General features: G+C 45.7%; 1 protein-coding gene across 1 annotated transcript; it reads left to right on the top strand.

Annotated features, from left to right (window-relative positions):
* Positions 1 to 449: 449 nt before the first annotated feature.
* Positions 450 to 8503, top strand: LOC121048427 (the record flags this gene model as incomplete). Its single annotated transcript, XM_042290047.1, has 2 exons — positions 450 to 909; positions 8496 to 8503. Coding segments are annotated over exons 1-2 (468 nt in total), but the record flags the coding sequence as incomplete, so codon positions are not given.
* Between the last annotated feature and the right edge of the window lie 7617 nt (positions 8504 to 16120).

Here is a 16120-nt window from a genome sequence, read left to right as displayed (position 1 = left end):
CCAGTAGAGACTTTCAGTTTGAAAAACACGGTGAGAACCAGAATTGTAAATTCAATACCTTCGTGAAAAAAAATTATTTTGACCTAACATTTGGGATACCATCTTGGCGATGTAGTTTGGCGAGTTCAGCAAAATTTCAAGCAAATCGGGAACCATGAAGAAATCGGCGGAGTACCCCTTTGATTGAAATAATGACAAACATTTTAGTTCATATGGCGAGGACTTAAGCGTATGTATGTTGATGACACCGCCCATAAGGCAACTGAATCCGGGGGAAGCTATACAGACGCTAGTTTGCCCGTGGAGTGTACATGATGGAACGCTAGGACGCCGCTTCACGTCACCATTAAATGGTCGCGTCTCGCCGACGCTATCGGAAGCGCTTCTTTTGTGGTCGCGTCTCGTGAACGCTGCAGCTCCCTCTGGCCGAGAGAAACAGACCTATAGCCATGGAGAAGGCGAGCGAAATTGCACCTCAGTGGCGCAGAGGAGCGGCGAAGCTTAACTCGGATCCCGAAGTAGTTGCCCGGCAATTAGCGGTTGAGCGTAAGAAGACCGAACAGAACAAGGCTAAACGTGCTGCGGAGACATCGAAGCAAAGGAAGGAACGTCTAGCAAAGCGGCGTCACCAGGAGGCTGAGCGACGTGCCCGACCATCTCAGCCGCAGAGACAACAAGACGCCATCGTTAACGTCAAGGCTCGCCGATTGACTGACTATACGGTGAAACTTAGTGAAAGCGCCAGTGCGACTCGGACCTTCGAGACGGACTTCGTAAACAATCCTTTTGGATGTGTGTGCGACGTGTGTGAAAGACTGTGGCACACGAAAGACTTGACGCCGGTAAGTAGTGCCTTGCGTGAAACGTTGAGTTTAGCGGCGCCGCCTACTGAATGGGGAACCACCATTGATCCTGTGTATCAGAGACAGATAACCAATTCCAAATACTGCGTTAAGGCCATAGAGACGGGAGCTTGTTACTACACTGACCACCGAGCCGTTTTTGTGGCAATAGAGAAGCAACCAGATGTTGAGCAAAAAAAGATAAATATACATGTGTCATATAATGCATATACCGTGTCTGTGTCATTGAAGCAACAGTAAGCATGATAATCAAGCTAATACTAGACAACCAGGAAAGCTAAGAATAAATAGCTGAACCTTTTCTCACGCTACGTATATCCTGGCATAGCCGAGCTAAGCCACTGCAAAGTTTTTTGATAGCATACTCTATGGCAGTTTTCCTACTGGGTTGTTCAAGTAACGGTAGGATATTCTAAGCTCTGTGTACATATGAAATATGATCTAGATTTGACGAGTGCATGTTCCACGAATTCGGTCGAGCCCCCGAGCCAAGTTGAGATGACCAAGTGAAGCCGGATACATCGGCCGACGTCATGCGATGTGGCGAGAAGATATTCGAGTCAGTCTAGAAATGTCAACCTGCGACACTCCGCCCACTCCGATCACGGCCCGACCAGCCTGGCATGAATGCCCGACAGTTTACGTAATCTCATATTGCTGTTACACCACTGATACGCGAACACTACAACACACAACACTAGCTGTCATCACGATGTTGTGCTATGTTGCTGACTCTCGGTAATACAAAACCAGTTTGATTGTCGGTTGGCACTCGGCATCAAAAAACAGAGCCGGACGCAGCACAGAAGACACGCAGTCACCCACAGCAAAACCTCGTTGTCTTAGACGCAGTTTCTGCGATTTGCATAACCTTGTCAACGTCGTCATGTCATTCTGCGATCCGGAGACAGCCATCTTAGCCCAGTGTTCGTAGCACCGCTGGCAGTGCTCCGGAACTACGCTATTTCTAGCGGCTTCGTTTGCACGTTTGACAAAATTAGCGCGGATAATGTCAGTGCAAGCGAGATACCCTGCGTGTTTGGACTGGGAGACGGAATAGCTGTCAACCTTCGCTGCCGCTGAAGCTCTATCAGCTCAACAACGTTTAATAAACAATGCGCGAGATGTGTTCGAAAAAGATCACGAAAGAGGACGAGAAGGGAGGGCGCATCTTTCCTCCCGTCTGCCTGGAGAAGGAGAAAAACGTCTCGTTCCTTCCATCTTCTCGTGTCCACTTGAGGGCGCTTCAATAGAAGGGAGGAAAACGTGCAATCACTACCTTTCTTGTTTTTTTTTTTTAGAGTGCAGCAGCGCTGTTTGAATCAGCATACAACGAACTGCTTCCTGCTAATAAAAAAAATTATGCTTCTTGCATGGGTGGAGGCGACACAAGGAACGTAAAGTTCAAAACCCGTTGTGCCAGGAGCAGCTTGAGGACGGCATTGATGAATATCGAAGACTCCTTCGGCTGCCTCGGACGACGTGCGCGACAGCGTAAGCCACTAGAAACTAAGCGATCCCGAGGCCGCCGCCGGTAAACCGGTGAGCAAAGTCTGTAAAGATGCCAGACACCCGAACAAAATACCGCCAATTGCGAAGGGATCCCGAGCCAACGCGTTTGTGCAGCCCGAACAAAAGCTCCCCCATTCCCCTGAGATTTCTACGTAAACGACGCTCCGCGCAAAGATGTGACCTTGTTACCACGTGATGCATCCCGGAGAGCAAATGGAGGATTTTCTCCCCTGTGTTAATACCCCATAGGCTCTTAGGGACTATACAAACTTGTGATAAAACACCCGACCGGCATTGTGATTGGATGTTTTTCACAGGTGTTACTTGACGTTGATGTTGTTGTTTTCTTTTCTTTTCTTTTTTTTTTTCTGGCGGGGGGGCGGGGAGGGTGTGCAGGCCCTTATTTGTTCGGGGTGAGTAATTGCCTGACAGAACGACGTCCGATTAGATCGCCCACCGCACTGGCGTTGTGTCACCCTCCGGTGTTCGACGGAGCCGCCTCACGCCATCGCACCTTCCCGACAAAACCCGACTAATGCTCTTACGCGAATCAAGACTTCCCCTCTCTTTTCTGCTTTCAAATAATCGGTATGTAATAGAGTGGGCGAATAACCATTCGGATCGATCGCGTCATTCTTTTCTTTAAGACTGCAATGGAATGTCATCGGTTTCCCCAGCACTGCTATAAAAGACGCGGTGTTTTTTTATTCGAACCGCCGTTCGCACCACCTATAATATTTAATCCTCCATAAAGTTTAGAAATAGGGTAAAACAAGTAAAAAGTAAAGTAAACCAACGAAGGGCGCCACGCACGCCCAAATAAAGGACTCGCGAGGATCCCCTGGGGATCTCCTGGCGTGAAGCGGACATCTCACTCGCGTCGTTTCCGCAATACGTTCAATAGGCCATATTTTACGTTCGCGTTTCTTGCTACGTGATTGGTTCTTCCACGGTCTTTTATGCAAAACGCCGCAATGGCATCGGCTGCGGAGCTACCGCGATCAACCGAAGGAGCTCGGGGAATAGCGAAGACGCACGCGAGAGCATGTCAAACATAATGCAGTGTCAACGTACAAAGAGCATTTGACGGCTGAGCATGTTTGGTGGAGATAAGGAGCGCCGTGACGAAGCACTTTTGGCGTTTGCTCGATTGACTTCATTAGATCGTGGCGCCCCCCCCCCCCCCCCCCCCCCCCGGGTGTGGTCGGACCACGGTGGAGGAAATACAGAGTGTCACAAAAGAAAATTTACACGGTCTTTTTTACCGCAAAAATAAACTAGGCATCGCCGAACGCTCACATTCTCCGCCCAAAGGTAGAGCTAGAGGTCACAACCAGATGCCAAAGTTTCAGCCCCATCCGATAAGTTAATCAAAAGTTATTAGTGATTTTCTGAAAATCTCAATGGGAAAATTGAGCCCATTTTCGCCCGTTTTCGGTTTCTGGTGCCATAGAGCCCCATGTGTTTGAAAACTCCGTCGGCCGCCATTTTCCCATTGAAATTTTCAAAAAATCACTTATAACTTTTGATTAAGTTATCGGACCGGGCTGAAACTTTGGCATCTGGTTGTGACCTACAGCACTACATTTGGGCGGAGAATGAGCGTTCGGCGATGCCTAGTTTATTTTTGCGGTAAAAAAGACCGTGTAAATTTTCTTTTGTGACACCCTGTACATATAGGTGGTGACTCTGGCCGCTCTTCACGCGGGGAGCGAGCGGCCAGATCGTGTTCGGAGCTAGCTTCGAACAAGGAGTTATATACTCACTTTCATTTTATGATGTACCGCAGGAAAGGCTACAAGCGCGAGCTCCTTGCTCTGGGGCACATCCCGGCGGCACAAGCTCTCGTGACTTAAGAGCAGCTGCCAATGCTATAAGCTCGCGCTTCTAGCCTTCGCTGCCGTGCAACATAAGGTGAAACGAGGTGTAGTTGTTCCGCGCCGCCGCGGAGGGCGCTGAGGTGTGAGCACCGTGGGTATAAAGCTTGGTTCAGACAGTTGCGTTTGACTGCGTTTGACTGCGTTGCGGCAGCGAGAAACCAGGACATGCCTGCTGCTTCTATCGCGTGCCAAGATGATTCCTTGAATTGGATTCCACGCTTCATACGAAGCACAGATGTGCAGGTGACTCGCTTTCGGTTCTCGACGCAACGCAGTCAAACGCACTTAAACGCAAGTGTGTGGACCGGCCTTAAGGTCTCTCCTCGGCGGCAACGGTGTCGGGAAGGGAGGAAGTGGCCGAGTGGGCTAACGCGTCTCAGCTCGGAGCGTGGAGCGAAAGCTTGCGCTGGGAACTTCTTGGGTTCGATCCCCGCCGCCCCCGCCCGTTTCGATCTGGATGAGTTTCGTACCGGCACGCGTTCGTGTGATCACTACTGCGTGATGCACGTTAAAAACCCCAGGTTAGCGGTTGTACTGCACTGGCTAAATTTTTCATCTACAGCTAAGAGACCGATTACCCGTCGTGGCGTATCTCCATCAAGGCTGCATAAACATACAGAGCAAACCAACGGTGTCGGGGGCGTAGCTGGCTCGCCTTTTTCGCGGTGTGGTTTTGGTGTGCGGTCAGTGGCTGTCCTCATGTTTTGCTTTGGTGCTGTGTCAATCACCGGTGCCACCATCGTGCACGAAGATGAGCCTTAACCCGTAGAGGAAGTTATGCTATGAGGATGGGAAAGACGTGCTTCGTTCCCAATTGCAAGTCGGGGTACCGGAACTGCGCAGAGCGAGTGTCCTTGTTTAAAGCTCCATCGAATGCCGCTCGCCTAGAGCAATGGCGTCGTGCAATCCCGAGGGCCGATCGCAAGTTACTACCTAGTCTCCTCATCTCGTTGACCAAGTGGAGGCCAAGCTTGGCAGTCTAATTTCTGTCGAAGACTGGGTATGCGAAGATGTCTGGACAGAAAAGGCTCAAGAAACCAAGGCTGTGGACTGCATGCTATCTTATGTAACTGAGTTTTTGAGTGTGAAAATAAAACAAAAAAGCTACACGCTGCCCTGCATGCCGATCAGCTTTCAGCATCGACAAAAACACTTCTACTGAAGCAGCCCTGACAAACGTGAAGAACAGAGGAAGCCTTATACACACCAGCAAGAACCTTTTCCAGCTACTGAAGAAAGCGGAACAGTTCTTCGTGGAAAATAAAAGCCACCAGACTGTCTACTGGGACACAATCGACAGTGTTCTTGACACATGCACAATAACGTTTCCATGCGCTGAACAGAAAGAAGAAACAACTGCCCAGCTGCTCCACTACTACTTCAGCATGCGAATGCGACAACACTGTAAGCATATTACGATGAGTATCAACAAACAAGCTCAAGAAATAAAGAAATCAGCAACTTTTTTACCTGTAAGACGGGGTGCCACCACATTGTGAGAGTATAGATGAAAAGTGATTTACGTCTTATAACCGCTAGCATTGTTTGACTTTCAGTCACTGTGTCATCATGTCAATCAGTATGTCATCACACTGTGTAATCGTTTCAGTCACTATGGTATCATAAATAGGATTTTTTTCTGCTCACAAGGTTTGTATGTTCCATGTTTTTTTTATGTATACACCATTTGTAACGCTAAATCCTTTATGCGTAAGTAAAGAATTATTTAGGCCCCACTATGCAACATTATTAGAATTTATTTTTTTCAATAAGGGAGGAGCAAGGGGGAAAAATCACCCGACCTGATAAAAAGCCACGCAATCTGTGTAAACAAGTTACGGAACTGTTACCAAAGATGTTGATTGACAAAACATCCGATTACGACCCAGGTCTTTACTCTAAATTACTCTAAATTATTGAAGGCCCAGTAGATAATGCCGGGAAGTTTTATATTTATACGAGTATTTTTGTCACGTTGAGTCATCATCGGAATAAAAAAAAAAAAAAAAAAAAAAACAGGAACCGCACAGGGAAAAGGCAATCAGTGCCAGTGCTCCAACATAAATCCATCATTTCACTACACGGTACACATGAACCGAGTAAAGAATGCATAATTTCCTTCACAAGCCTTCACAAGCCCCTTTATACTTGAGCGCCATCTATCCCCGTGCCCGTGAAGCGCGCTTGGTGCGCCGAACATAATGTGGTCGCCGCGCGAGACAGAGAGTCATCACCTAAATGTATTTCTTCCACCGTGGGTCGGACTAACCACTCATTCACACTGGAAGCGGATCCGCGTTCGCAAAGCGGTTGCGAACGCGGTTGTATAAAGTTCCAGCACAATTGCACGCGCACTTGATGTCTTCGAGTGCGCGTGCAATTGTACTGGATCTTTATACTACCGCGTTCGCAATCCCTTCGTGAACGCGGATTCGCTTCCAGTGTGAATGAGCGGTAAGTCTGAAACGGAGTATTGCAAAAATAGGAAATAACTCAAGAACTGACTTTTCTTCGAGTCAATGAGAACAGGCAACGACAAATGCGACTTCGCTTCTTTTTTTTCTTCTGTTTTTGCTTGCTTAATGGGAGCAACCAACGTCACGCGGTCAGCGACATTGATCTCTGAAGACTCGAAAGCGGCCAGGAGTTGCCGCGAGCATGAATTCCGCGATGTCTTCGCGTATAGAAGGAAACCACCGCATCACACGGGTTTTCATTTTATGCAGCGAACGTAAGGACGAAGACATCGTTTCTGTCGTGAGAAACAGCGGACGTCACGTCATATAACCCTACGTCCCAGCCGTACATACAGAGAGATCAGCCGTCCCTTGGGATTGCTGCGAGATAGGGTTAGCCAAATGTGTTTTGCGCGTATCCGAATCCACATTCGGCCAATGCTGCTCGCTTAATTATGCACAAATGTCCAGATAGTCCTACTAACGGCTAGTTGAATTCGCCGATACATAATATATAAACGAGTTGGATTCATTTGTAGAAATTTCAGATGCCCGAAGAGATCGAGGACGAAACAGTATCCTGAAGTCAAATAAAAAAGCTCAGAAAGTGATGAAATCGCTAGATCGCTAACGCGAAAACTGCTTCCCATAACAGCGATTTTTGGAATGGCATATACAAAAAATTAGGGTTGTAGCAACGGCTCGTGCGCCAAGCCCGAACTGCGTTTTGGATTGGCGCATGTCGACGGCGCTGTTTCTTTGAATATGCGAAGCTTTTGCATAGGCTGTTCTGAAACTCACTAACAACTGCCAATTTTTCGAACTCGGATAATCCGTGCACCTGATTTTTAGATGCTTTCTTGGCAGCAGAGCGCCAAAGTTTGAACGGTTAACCAGGGGGGCTACATTCGACAAATGTTTCGTTTCTCCTAAAAAGAAACGGAAGTGGCGGAAGTGACGATATCGCATCTGATTGGTTAGAGGCTCAAATGACGAAAGCTCCCTCTTTCGTCATTGCTGCCTCTAGCCAATCAGACGTGATATCGTCACTTCCGTCACTTCCGTCACTTCCATTTCTTTTTAGGAGAAACGGAACATTTCTCGAACATAGCCCCCCACACCACTGGGTTCCGTTAGACCGTATAATCGCCGATTTATTTAGGAGTCAACGATGTGAGGGATTGCACACCAGTGGAATGAAAAACGATTACAAAATTCAATTAAAGTTACTATTTGGGCCAGTTGATTCCTGATATAGCAGGTAAGCACTAAAAAGCACGGGGACAATAAAGTGGATGCAACAGGCCGCACTCGCTGTTAAGGATTATTTAAAAAAAAAAAGCTGCTTCGTGGTAAAACAGACAGTCCCAGCAGGTTCCGGTGTAAACCACATAAAAAAAATCATCCTCGTTTGCCAATAAAGACAGTTACGTGTTACTTATACACTTATCACTTTTTGCTTCGATTTTGAAAGCCTGTCTAGATACCTAGCTAAAACTCTGCTGTCGCTATGTGACGCGGCGCATGGGCAACGACTGCAGTGAGAGGCATGGTGTGGACCATGTTGCTAGCGTGGCCGCAGCATGCTCGCGCGCACAATCATCGATGTACTTGCCTGACTGGCCGATATAAGAACATCCGCATGACGAGGGTATTTTGTACACTACCCCCACGGTGCTCTATATGTCTTTGGTGCGGTTCCTGAATTAGCAGGAATCTATTGAATCACTCGGAGCGTTGATCCTACGGAACAAGCGCGACAGCTTATTGGCTGCGGTGAACACCACGTGTATGTACATCGTACCGAGCGGCCACTTTCTTCAGATTAAGCGTGCCGGTGTGCATATACGGAATTAAAACCGGCCTCGCCGTATTTCTGTCGCGGGGTTGCTTCTGTGTCCATTAAATTCCCTTTGCCAGGCCTTCTGCCACCTGAACCAGAGTGCCCTGAGGGAAACCCGCCCTCTCCAGCCGCGCTACCTGCTTCTCGGAACTTTCCTGGGCTCTGTGCCTGCAGGACTTCTTGGTAGCCACCTGTAGACCGATAGAGGCAATACTTCTTTTTGCTATTTTTGAACGGGCACATCCAGCAAACCCCTGTTTTCGTCTGCAAGAGAATCCCCTTTGCTTATTTGTTTATTTATTTATTTATTGATACTACATCTCCGATTGGAGATTTTGTAGGGTGGGCAACAAAAAATCACCACTGAGAATACACTGGGAGAAAAATCAACTGAAAATCAACAGGGTCAGCACTATACATATTACAACATTGGAAATGTCCACACGTTCAGCACTACATAGAAAATAAAATTTAACATCGTAATACATATCAGCTTCGCACAGCAGAGTCCACCGAGCAGAAAGCACAAAGAAAAATCCTAGGATTTTTATTGCTATTCCTGTCCAGCTCGCTTGCATCTTTGCATTGTTCGCATTATCAATATAAAACAACACAAATATAAAACATCGAGCAAAAGCCCTATTAAATCGAGAAAATATGAAAAACTTCAACGATAAGGGAATAGTGAGCAATAAATTAACTAAAACAATGAAACAACACAATACAATATGATAAAAAGAAGCAATAAGACAGCCAGAAACAACTGAACAGCAAGAAACAATAAGGGTAATACTAAACACAAACGAGACAAGATCAGCTATTAAAACGTTAGTTAATAGGGCAACGGAAAAATCTATAACAGTGATAAGGATGGGTGTGGTACTTAGCACCTTTTATTCCCATTAAAGCTCTTTAAGGGTTTCAAAAATGAGTGAATGAATGCATTAATTCGGTAAGAAGCAAGGTCGAAGATTGCTGGAGACCGAAGAGCTTGCATTTGACAATATTACTATTGCTTGTTTTATGCATTGTGTTCTCATGTAGCTCTAAGAACTGCTGTGCGTGCACGATCAGGCGTGTAACTAATTCAAAAAGAGAATAAAGAGAATCATAGTTCCAAGCTTCTTCAGCGACCGTTGGTTGCGGTGGTATAGCCGAACGATCTCGCATCTTAGCATCGTAGTGGTTATTCGAGGCCAATGCGGGGGGAGGGGAAAGGAGGGGGGGGGGGGGTACTTGCGCGCGCGTGAATATTTTGGGAACTGGCAGCTGTTCCCAAGGAATGTGGCGAAGAAACTGCGGCCGTTTATTACACGGAGGAAACAGCTCGTGGTTTAAATGTTTACAATATTCATTCGCTACCTCGCACGCTAGTATATAGCTGACCGATAAAACCATGCAACCATATGTATAGTGGGAGAAACAATATTTTCAAATATATGTATATGTTTTTTGCTTGTTTTTTGGCAGACAATACAAGGGTACAATGGGTTACTCGTATGAAATGTTTTCGGAGCGGTTGTTCATATAGAATTCTGCATTTTACAGATCCTAGATATTATTATATGTCTAACGTATATGTTTCAAACCAGGTCGTATCACTTATCACTTGTCAGTGTGGCAGGTGACACTTCATTGTCACCCTGAGTCTATTTGCGGACATTTTGTAGTGCTGCGTATTATGTAGAAGTTATTTTGACAGCAGCCATAAAATCAATGTATATGGAAGCTATCACTTTTGCACCTAGCTTCCCCAATCACCCCGATGCCGCCTTGCATCCGCGCTTGAATCCGGACAATTTTGCTGAAAAATAGCACATCAAATGGAAATTTCTTTTGGTATATAAACAAAGAAACGAAGAGTAATAAAGTTCTGCGCAGGTTGCAGGGTTTTTTTCTTTAATACTTGTTTGGTTATTTTGATCCCACTAATAAATTAAAGCACGTTTTACTAAAGCCTGTGATATCCGGTTACATCAAAATCCTACAACAATGCCAGCTGGCACGTAGTTGGCCAACCTTTTCTGTTATTAGGTCGACAGATAAGCACAATAACTATATTTTGGGCTTTTTTTATTTTTATATTTCTAATTTTTATTTGCGTACGACTGTTTGTACACGTAAATTTTGTACACTAAAATTTTGTTCTCAGGTAACCGTTTCCGCATTATTTTAAGAGGTGCGCAAATTTGATTGCAGTGTTGCAGTAAGCACCTGAAATTCTAAAACATTCCCCTGCTTCTGGTTCCCCACAGAACACCTAACTTTATTTTACATATTTCGGAGTTCTCCGGAGAAAGTGTCCCAGCAACTCTCCGCTCAGTACGGGGCTGGAGAGGTGCCATTCGTCCTTGGCACCGGCTGGTGTGCATTCGAATCTTCTTTATCCCAGTGTATTGCAACATACTTCTCACATTTAAAGTTTATTTACTCAACATGGGTTTGGGCAATACAGCCCTTCCTACAAACATCGGCTATTAATTATTCGAACATTTCTATTATTGCCTTCAAGATCAACAGCTTTCGTTTCGTTGCCCATCGACTACTTTAATCTCCCTTCCCGTACAGGTATTGTTTGCTGGAGTAATTTGGGCGAATGCCATTGTACTCTTACGCGCTTTGGTGTAAGACATTTTTCTTAAAGTTTGTTTACCCTGGTAATTATTCAGAATGAATGGAAACTGAGTTTTAGATACCTTACTCTAGTTATTCAAACTATTAAAGTGTGTGAACTCAGACATGTCCGTGGCATTTACATTTGTTTATTAATTGACGCCTTAAGTATGGCGTTTCTGGCTCTTGCATATGAAATACACAACAGTATAGCGTACGCTAAAAACTACCAGCTTGGACCGATTTGATTTGTGCGTTCCGTAACACCGTGCATTTAGTGCACACTGACGGGTGGATATTTCGCATGCTCTGCTTGATTTGGGTAAATGGAACAGCGCACTGCTCAAGTTGATTTGGGTGCTTTCTGCGCCACTATTATCCTAAAAAATAAATTGAAAATTAAAACGTTTCCAAAGATGTTATTTCAAACTAAGCCAAGCAACAGCTGCCTGGTCAACCGCGGTTTTCTGCGGGGTACGGGGGCGAGTACAAGTGCGTAGCCAAATTCGATCACGCTGCCTCCGTCGATCGTCCCGTGGAAACGGCACCTTTGATCAATGCTATTGTGGGATGGCATTTATGACCTACTGATGTTTCGCGCATGGCGACAACCTCGGCGACCCTTTGAGCTTCGTCCGTCCGTCAGTGACGAACTGCGCGAAGAGTAAGGCTTAGGGGTGGGCAGATCGCAGCGTTCACGCACATTGAGAGCGGTGCAATGAGCGTTTTCCTTATGTAGTCCTTCAGCTGCATGGTAACCCGGTTCAACTGCGGTAGGTTCAGGAAATAAGTGCCGAGCTAAAACCACCTAACTTTACGTAACACAGAACTTTGCAAACACCACGGCGCCCATGCTGTGCCGGTCACGGGGAGGGAGTGACGTCAGCCACGTAACTTTCCCAAGCCATCCTCCCGCGTCGCTCGCGTCTCTCTCATCCTCCTCGCCAGTCCCTCTTTCAGATATGAACAAGATGTGACCAGTGAATGGTAGATGGTTGCGTCTACGAACTGAGTGGCACCAGGGCCTACAGCGATTCTGTTCACGATCGCGACAGCTGGCTGCGCCTGCTGCCTTTTATTTGGTCATGTAACAAAACATTCAAGAAATTGTGTTTGTGTGTTTTTTACACTCCGTTATTTTCGTGCAAGTCAATAGCAGCGCTCTAACGATGTGCGTAGCTTCATTCAGCTTGAAACATGTATTTTGCATCCAGAGAAATGTAAATACTTACGAATTTTGACAGCGATTACTTTTGAACGCCGTGTGAAATATTTTGTGGAGCGTTCACTATCACACAAGTTCATGAAACGCTGGGGGGTGTACTTAGTATGCACCGAAACCAAGTCTGAACCATGCAGTTGAGTTTGACTAGGGTGATTTATGAATATATATCATGACCAACGCCGGATCAACTCAATTTGACTTGGCAGGGGCACCACGACTGTCGAAGTCATGAGATTTGGAACGAACGAAACTCCACTTCGATGAATTGCGCTCACGGTTGTAACAAATGGTCGAAATTCATCGTTTGAGCAGCCCGGTGGCTCTCGGAAACCTTAGAAAAGCGCCTATAAGTTGTTGCTGCGAAGTTCAGGACGTATTCAAAACAGGGGAGTGCCGGTGAACGAAACTCGCAGCGGATGGTTTCTGCAGCCGTTCACGCTGCAAAGCCCCATCTTGGTCTCGGCAACGCCACACACTTTCGTTGGCTTGTCCTCTTGTCGTGGTCCATCGTCCGCCCATCAGAGTCACGCACGTCTCGCCGGTCTTGCCTTCACGCTGCTCTCGTTAAGCCTACCAGACGGTGCGAGCGCCGTACTCCGACGAGCGCAAGTGACACGTCGCGCACCGAGGCCCGCTCCTCGAGTTTTGTTTGTTAAATCTTGCGAAGGCACGACGGACCCCGACGAGCAGATCGCGGTTCGTCAAATTCACGTGACTCCACCCGACCGCGTTGCTTTTTTTTTTTTTTCTTAAATTTTTTTTTTCTTTTGCTTTTGAAGCAGACGGTGACGACGATGAATTTGCGTGAACCGTTTGTCGTGCAATTGTTTCGCTCTTATATCCCTTCCGCTCAATATTGTGCGATTGAAGATCAATTAGCCAATACCACGAACGATAGTTCCGAAGAAGCGGCCCTAAGTCCGTCGCGACGCTCTTCCGTCGTGCTCCGCCATTGCATCGTTCAGCCCGCGGTACGTCGCCATATTGAAAGTGACGTGTACATGTACTTCCTGTAATCTATGGAACATCCTTTTTTTTTCGATCCACGTATTTGCAGCTTTCTGGAAGCCACAAAAATTGGGGTTCATAATATATTTTATTTCTAATATTGGAATCTGTGTCTTAGATAACCCACGACTTCGAATGAATTTGGTAAGCGAAGTTTGAACGCCACGTGACCATGGAAACGCGAGTGAGCGCGACTGAAACTGGCCAATTCTCGATCGGCTGTTTTTGGACGGAAAGAAAACAAATATCGAGCAGCAGATTGGGTTTTGGCTACTTTAACCGCTCATTTTTGTGCGCGCTTGAGTGCGTTGCGTCGAAAACCAAACCGAGTTACCGGCACAACTATGCTTCGTTTGAAGCGTGGAATCTAATTAAAGTAATCATCTTGGCACGCGATATAAGCAGCAGGAATGTCCTGGTTTCTCGTAGCCGCAACGCAGTCAAACGCAACTGTCTGAACGCGCTAGCAAGGAGGCATCATCTATAGGGTTTTCCAGGAACTGCATTTAAAAGGTTAAAAAGCGCAACACAACAAGGACAATAAAGACACGAAGACGACAGGACGGGCGCTAACTCACAACTGATTTTATTAGAAACAACACTGTCACTTTTATACACAAGATCGTATGCCAAACCCACACTGCAACCAATCACCACTCTCACAAGCAGCTATCTAGAAACATTACTTCTTTCTGAAGCAAAAAGAGAGAAGGCGTGCTAACGCATTTGTCATCTTTCTTTTTGATATAAAACGCCTCTATAATCTCTCTCTCGGTCTTATTTTTTGATTTCTTTAAAAACTTTGTTTCAGCCAAAAGAGGCTTACAGTCAGCACATCACCTGCCGTGGTCTGCCAGGTGTCCCCCCGCGTTGTTCTGCACAGAAAGATTATACTCGCGTTTCCTATCATTAAAACAGCGCCCGGTTTGTCTTCGTGTCTTTATTGTACTTGTTGTGTTGCGTTTTTTAACCTTTTAAATCAGTATCAACCAACTCTGCCAAACACAGGTTTTAATTCAGGAACTGCATTTCGCACCCTGAAGGTTTCGCACTGAGCTCAAATGGTCGTGACATGTGAAGTGGTTGTTTATAATGTTCTCAAAAGTGTTTCGAGCCCATGGTAAATAAGTGGCGCGCGAAAGACAAAAAAAGGATATATACGGAAATCGCAAAGTTTCAAACCGATCGATGGTGCCTGTCCTCAAGTCGTAAGAGACCACAAAACTGCACAACGCGCCGGGTTGCAACCAAAAACAAGTGTGTGGGGACCAGCCTTTAAGAAGCACTCTGATTAAAATAATGTTTTAGGCTCTGAATTGAGAGCATTAAGCCTGTATAGTAGAGGTTTATGAGACACCTTGTAGAATGCTTTGAAGTCCAGGGTTATTAAGTCAGTCTGAGAGCCCTGATCAAGCATTGAAGAGAAGTTATGGCAACTAAAAGCCGGGTATCACACAAGAATGACCTCTGGAATCTATGCTAACAAGTGCTAAAGAAGGAATTTGACTCGAAAAATCGAGAAAGCAGTGATGAAATTACGTGCTCAGTGATTTTGAAGGGTCGAAATAATTTTGAATTTCGAAGTCCTGTGACTTGCAGGAAAAAACGATCACCGGCTTTGTAAGGTACGACTACCTTCTCCAGTTTCCGCTCATCTTGTAGGACATCATAATTGAGTGATTTCTGAAACAGAAAAACGGAAACAGTATTTCTAAGATAATTCACGTTCATTTCGTCAAGTTTCAATGCCAAAGACAGCTTGCGGTTGTATCAGCAGGGTGAAATACATTTGAAAACATCCGCAATAAATCTAAACCAGGAGGTACAGGTAAATAATGTATAACATATCACTGAAGGAACAATGCATTTATTTAAATGAGTACCACGGTCGCAACAGGAAGATTGACCTCCTTGAGCAGTTATTGATAGCTCCATAGTACGGTCTCCATTAAGATTGACAATGCTTGAAAACTGATTTCGGATTTTTAGTAAACGTGGATGGCATTTTTGAGTTTAACATTCTTTTAGCGTTATTGATAGCCTTTTAGCCTTCATCAGCTGCAAGATAACATTAATTCTTTATTTGCTCTGAACAAACGTTTCGTTTTATTTCTTAATCTCTTGAGAGTAGCATTAAACCAAGGTGATTTAAAGTTCGATTTAACAACACAAGTAATGCACTTGATGGTCAATGATGTACCTTAATCTTTAACCCAATTTGGCTTCAAAAGTTCAGTCTAAAAATGCTGTAGGTCCGAGTTCATGACATCGAACAGTTCATGGTTAATACTATCAAAGTCGGCTCTGGCGTGATCGCGAATGCATTTAGCAGATTTGAAAAGAAAATACTTTGGAACTTAATAAAAAAATATTTTCAATTAAATGATTACTAACACATGACAGGGAAGAAATCGATTCCACGGGGTCAGAAGACGTGGTTAAAACAAGACCGATGACATAGGCAGCTGAAGATGGGATTGTTACAGGTTCATATGTACAGAAGTATGCACACAAAATGACGGAGCAAACGTGGCCCGCAGCCGAGATCGCCCTGCCAGCATTCCAACTGTCCCGTGCCCGCTGCACGCTGTACCACGAGGTGGCCGCCCGGTACGTTGCGCTAGCTGCTGCCACAACACCCCCCCCCACAAGTCCGTGGTTATGGCGAATAACGCTGCGGCGCCTTTCGGACTCTCGTAGATTTTCGAAGTGCTGGAGAC

Source organism: Ixodes scapularis, unplaced genomic scaffold, assembly GCF_016920785.2.
Source record: "Ixodes scapularis isolate PalLabHiFi unplaced genomic scaffold, ASM1692078v2 PGA_scaffold15__6_contigs__length_5221840, whole genome shotgun sequence".
In the NCBI taxonomy this organism is placed as follows: Eukaryota; Metazoa; Arthropoda; class Arachnida; order Ixodida; family Ixodidae; genus Ixodes; species Ixodes scapularis.
Note: the sequence above shows the minus strand (reverse complement) of the source record. Positions and strands in the feature narration are given on the sequence as shown.